The sequence below is a fragment of the Aptenodytes forsteri genome, unplaced genomic scaffold, assembly GCF_000699145.1.
Source record: "Aptenodytes forsteri isolate BGI_AS27 unplaced genomic scaffold, ASM69914v1 Scaffold92, whole genome shotgun sequence".
Taxonomy (NCBI): domain Eukaryota; kingdom Metazoa; phylum Chordata; class Aves; order Sphenisciformes; family Spheniscidae; genus Aptenodytes; species Aptenodytes forsteri.
Genome location: NW_008794581.1, coordinates 3088428 through 3094429, shown reverse-complemented (window position 1 = coordinate 3094429; position 6002 = coordinate 3088428). Strand labels below are relative to the sequence as shown.

General features: G+C 38.9%; 1 protein-coding gene across 2 annotated transcripts in view; it reads left to right on the top strand.

Moving 5' to 3' along the window:
- The window catches only part of IPO11 (importin 11), a 105584-nt gene that overhangs the window by 9303 nt on the left and 90279 nt on the right, over positions 1-6002 (top strand). For both annotated transcript variants that reach the window (XM_009272498.2, XM_019470275.1), the window contains 3 exons: positions 1345-1427; positions 1715-1858; positions 5266-5366. In XM_009272498.2, the coding sequence (XP_009270773.1) occupies positions 1721-1858; positions 5266-5366 (239 nt within the window). In that variant the 5' untranslated portion in view covers positions 1345-1427; positions 1715-1720. The remainder of the gene's footprint in view (positions 1-1344; positions 1428-1714; positions 1859-5265; positions 5367-6002) is intronic.

Genomic DNA, 6002 nt, shown 5'->3' with positions numbered 1-6002 from the left:
AGCCTGCCTCACCATGGTCTTCACCATGGGCTGCAGGGGAATCTCTGCTCCGGCACCTGGAGCGCCTCCTCCCCCTCCTTCTTCACTGACCTTGGTGTCTGCAGAGGTGTTTCTCACACATTCTCACTCCTCTCTCTGGCTGCTGTTGTGCAGGTTTTTTTCCCCCTTCTTGAATACGTTATCACAGAGGCGCTACCGCTGTGGCTGACGGGCTCGGCCTTGGCCAGCGGCGGGTCCGTCTTGGAGCCGGCTGGAACTGGCTCTGTCGGACACAGGGGCAGCTTCTAGCAGCTTCTCACAGAAGCCACCCCTGTAGCCCCCCCGCCACCAAAACCTTGCCATGCAAACCCAATAGACAGGGCGGTTAAAGCAGAGAGGTAAAAAGATACATCACATGTAAAGTATAAAGCATAGCTTGAGTGACTTGTTCTGTTCAATTATTGCTGTAAAGAGAGACCTGATATTGTGGCTCATAGTTTTGAAAGCACACTTTCTTTAACCTTAGGACCTTCAATTTTTAGACTGCTTTTGTTGAAGATGATTGGAGACATACAGATTGAGGGTTCTTAGATTTTTATTTATTTATTTTTTAATTGTGCCAGGGCTATTACTGGTATAAAAGGTCTTTAATCTTGTTGCTAGTTTTGTTGTTAAAGTGGTTGTTTTTTCAAAAAATGAAAACTTTAAACCGCTGTCAGAGTAAGATTTCATTTCTCTAGCTTTCTTACTATCACTGTAACAATTTTACTCCTTTTTTTTTCCCCCTGAAGGTTGGAAAAATAAACTTTTTTTAGCGTTAAACAAAAGCAAATCCTCAGGCCTGTTTGAAAAGAAACTGTGCTTGGTTGTTTATTTAGAGAACTTAAGTATCTAAATATTTAACATGAATCTGTATTACAACAAGTTTACATAGGTTATAAACAGAAGTTTTTATAGACAGAAAACCAATTTTGATTGTCAGTCTTCATAGTTTCTCTTTGATTCGTAATGTTGTTTCTGCAGTCATAACTGTAATCTCTGTCATCTTGAGAGCAATGTTTTGTTTTGTCTGTATAGAGTACAAGAATGTATTTATATTGGAAATAAGGCAATTGGCATTCTTAGTTCAGTTGATTAGCATTTTGTATGCTAAATAGATAATGAATACAAATATATTAAGGAAAATTCAGTTTCATTTAGGACTCTAATTGTGAAACTGTAATTCATCCTCTTAATCGATATAAAATGTCTAGATCAATTTGAATTGTAGAATTTAACTATCTGAAATGGGCCATTTTCTCTTTTGGGGAAAAACTATTCAGAAAATACAAAAATGTTAATATTCTGTGTCTTTGCCTCTTTCAGACAACCCCATGGTTTGCTCTGCCTACAGCTGAAGTCATCACTAGTTGCGGTTTGCTCTTAGTTTGCTGTTCTTCACAGGAGAGGTATCTGGTTTAAAATCAAAATATTTCCTGTAATTCCTCTAATCTAGTAAATGTGCTTGTAATGATAGACTTAATGCTTGCTTTTTCTGCTGAGAGATTTCTGAAAGTGAAATAGTTTAATCACTGTACCTTGACACTGCCTGTGGGTGGGTGTAATACTGTCTTACACAGTGTAGTCTAATGAAAAATTAGCGTGGGGTGTTTAGATAATATGAATGCAAAATACCTGTCTATATTTGCTGTCTTTTTTTTCTTAAGGGTTTTTCCTCCTTTTTAAATGTTCACAGATTTTCATGGATCTCAATAGTGCTAGCACTATTGTTTTGCGAGTCTTGACCCAAGCTACTAGTCAAGATACTGCAGTGTTGAAGCCAGCTGAAGAACAACTGAAGCAGTGGGAGACACAGCCAGGTTTTTATTCAGTCTTGTTGGTAAGATACAGTGGAAAAGTGCTATTAAGTGAACTTTGAGTAATTTTGAATGTGGCTCTCTAGAATACTGTTGGACCATGACCTCTGACTGAGAGAAGCCTTGAGTCATCATGGTCCAGCTGCTAGTATCCTTACGCTACATGGTAGTAGGCTTTGTCATCATTGTGTCTCAAAGCAGGCTCTTTTCTCAGGCATTCAGGAGAAGGAGGAAATCCAACTTCTAGCAGCATGAGGGGGTGGGCTGTAGTGCTAAACCTGATGTTGGCCTGTTGTGAATTCTAGATAATAGAAGGCCAAGAGGATCTTTGTCAAAGGAATTACCTTTACCACCCCATGAGGCAGGGACACTTATGTATACCAAGGCAGTAACCTTTTCTTTATTGTGGAGGCGATCCATTATGACCGTTTTCATAGCTCCATGCTTTTCATTGCACTGTTTGACACCCAGCTGGGATTCCTTTCCTTCTTGTCAGTGGGGAGAGACTCCTAGTGAGATTAGCTGACTGGGCTGGTAGTAAGGTTCCTGAGATGGGAAAGGTGAATACTTCTAAAGGTACTAGGACCATTGATGAAATAGATGCATTAATATGGTGCAAGGTGATGAAAACCTAGTCAAAGAAGGAGACCTAACTGTTTCAGAGAAAGCACTCGGAAGTTAACAGTGTTGTGATTCTCCGATTCTTATGTGTATGTTTATAATAGTCTTAAAAACACAGATAAACTGCTTTTCCTACAAACATCTGTCCTCAGTGCATAGGATGAATGACTCAGAGTTGTGGAGTGACATGTTGTGTTCCCTGTAGACCCTCTGTTTCATTTGTTTGGAAAGTTGAAGGTGAGTCAGGGGATTTAGGGAAAAGGGAGGAAAAAAAAAATCTGACTTTTGAGCTGTCAAATTGCGTTTTACCCACTGCCTTTGCCATAGTATTTTGTGGTGATAAGCCATCTTGATAGAAAACAGCAGAAATTGCCACTGACTGGGCATTCTTTATTTTCTGGATGTTTGCTGTGAGAGCTTACAGCTCAGGTTGTAGGGAAGTTGAGCACTTGCAGGTGTAACTGCAGTTGATGTGAGTTAGTTTTAAATACAAGGGCTAAAAATGCAGGGTTTGAAAGGATCAAATACTGTTAATTCTGTTAATGTGGTTAAGTAGCCCCGTTTGGGGACACATCAGCCTTTCTTTAAGTGTGACATATAAACAGTAATCTTCCAAACTAAGTAGAAGTAGAGAGTACTTCTTTGTTTAACTTGATTATGACAGGGGGACTGCCTGGGAGAGAAGGTAGCTGGCACCTCCTTGGTGGAGCAGAAAATGGTGGTGGGAAGCAGGTGATTATAAATGGAGAGTTGGTAAGACAGTTGATCTCTGTGGGTATGGGAAGTAATATAATTACTTACTGTCAGATACATTTGCCTCTGAGGTGATCAGGATAGAGAAAATTACAATGAACCATGAAATGTGCATCTTTGAATCTACAATTTTTAGTACCTAGTGGAGTTATTAATGTTAGTTTCTGTGCTTCTCTTTTGAAGGTGTTGTGTACCTCTTGAAGAACAGAGCTGAAAAGTCAGATAGAGTGGCTGTTTTTGAAAAGCAACCTCTGTCCTTTACCAGTTGTATCAGTTTATGTATCGTTTAGCTTCATTTGTGTTATTTCTACAACAGCATTAGTGTGTTATATGAAATACTTTGCTTTGGGAAGCTCATATATAGATACAGAGTATGTAGAGCGGTTTCTTTGGTTCTTGTGTAGATACCTTGGCCTTTTTTTGCATTTCTTATCCAGGCCTGGTCTAGTTTTACAGTATTTTGATTTGAGGAAGCTTTGCTTCTGGTGACTATTTTAGCAAGGAGGGGAATGGTAATGAGAAGGCTTAATGGGAGTTTCAGAACAAGTAGTTCTCTTTTTCCATGTTTCATTTGTTTTGCAATGCTTTTCATGGATATGAGGCTAACGCGGTGTTTGAAGTTTCCTCTTCATATTGTAAAATGCTTAAGTTGCACTTGGGAAAGGTCAAATCTTTCAGAGATTCAATCCCTCTTCCTAAATGAGCTTTGGGACAGGAAGACACGTTACATACAGATCCTTTTCATGTTATGTGGTGTTTATCAGTGGGCTACAACCTTTTTGGTGTTTTTCTAAAGGTTGCTAGTTTTGGAGTCAATACCTTTGTTGGCATGTAAGTCTGTTTGCTTTCTAGTGATTGGAGTTTGGGAGGGATTTTTTTGTGTTGGGCATTATATCTAGAAAGCTGTTACTATTATAGAAATAGAGTTTGAGAGAAGGGTAAGTTTTGAATTTGTAGTGAAAACGCTTGATGAGGTCCCAGGTGTCTATAGTGCTGAATTTTTTGAAGGGTTTATAGTTCTTTCAGACATGGCACCCAAAAGTAGCAGATGCTCTTCACCTGAATCCCCGCATTTTTCATGTCCCTTCTTAGTGGCCTTCTAAAAGCAATTGATACCAGTGGTGCACTCTTATTCTACAGTGCACTGTATAAGACCACTGAGCTCATGCCTGTTTGCTCCCACCAGTGGTGCACTCTTATTCTACAGTGCACTGTATAATAAGACCACTGAGCTCATGCCTATTTGCTCCCTAAAGGAGGGAGTAATGTCTCAGCCCCTCGAGAAGGATCCATCTGATGCAGTGGAAAACAGGAGGAGAGCTGCTGTTCAGAGTAGTACCTGTATCAAGATTCAATAGCCTATCTTTATTTTAGCTTTTCCTGCTTGGTTAATTTTACAACATTACTATATAAAATAATCCCTCTGTGTTTGTCTGTATATACATATAGGTACATAAAAGTGCATATAGCTAGATACAGATACATGTATGTGTATGTATATATAGCTTTTTAGTAGTAGAAACTGATTTCCTAGAATAAGCATAGGCAAGTTAGAGAGTTGCTGTCCTACCAGGTCACTGTTTTGCAGTCAGTGGATGGTTTTGTAGTCAGGACAGTTCTCGGCACACGTCAAGATAATGAAGAAATCTCCTGAAAGGTCTCAGAAGTCTGTGGCACTGCACAATACAGAATAATTTCTTATTCTAGTCAGAATCCAGCTATGTCATTAAAGAGTGTAATAACTGGCTGGTGCTGGTAATTATTATCGTTTTATTTCCTGTTCAGCCAGATGAGATTAGAAATACCTTTGTCCTATGCGTTGGGTTTATTTTTTATAAATCAAGTATTAGGGCTAGTGATAAGCATTTTTGTAATCTTTAAAAATTAACGTTTAACACATTGTTTCACTTGTCTGTCAAATGCTGACTAATGCATTTTGTTTATATACACCTGTACATCCAGAGGTGTATGTATCTATACATACATACATGTGTTAATACAATTTCTATCCTGTCTGTGGTGTATTGAGCAGTTTTTAACTTAATTTTTTACACAGAATATCTTTACAAATCATACCCTGGATGTGAATGTAAGATGGTTAGCTGTGCTGTACTTTAAAAATGGAATTGATCGCTACTGGAGACGGGTCGCACCACAGTAAGTTCTGATTTTCTTCCACTTCACCTTCTACAGTAGGTTTTGTTACACTTGCCAAACTGGAAAACAGCAAATTCCTTGGTTGATAGAAGTTACTTTAGAATTCGTGGTGAAACTGATAAAATGTTTCAACGTTAGGACTCACTGATGAACCAGTCTGTTTTCATATTATTTCTTACAACTCTGTTCATGTTTTACTTTTACAAACTGAGTTAGAAGGCTATTTCATAGAAACCAGATTTTGAAGTGACATGATAAGCTTTATAAAGTTAATGCCTGGACTTTCTGATAGTGGCAGATGTGAAAGGTGGGAAGTCTCTTGGAGAGATTATTAAGGAGTCATTTCATGTAAGCTGATTAATAATTCATATTGAATATGTACATGAGAAAGAGGAAGTAGCTATCGTCATAGCAAGTTCTGGTCTTCATTTTCTGTTGTTCTGATATGCGGGTTCTGATCATAGAATCATTAAGGTTGGAAAAGACCTCTAAGATCATCGAGACCAACCATCAACCCAACACCACCATGCCCACTAAACCATGTCCCTAAGCGCCTCACCTACACGTCTTTTAAATACCTCCAGGGATGAGGACTCCACCACTTCCCTGGGCAGCCTGTTCCAATGTTTCACCACT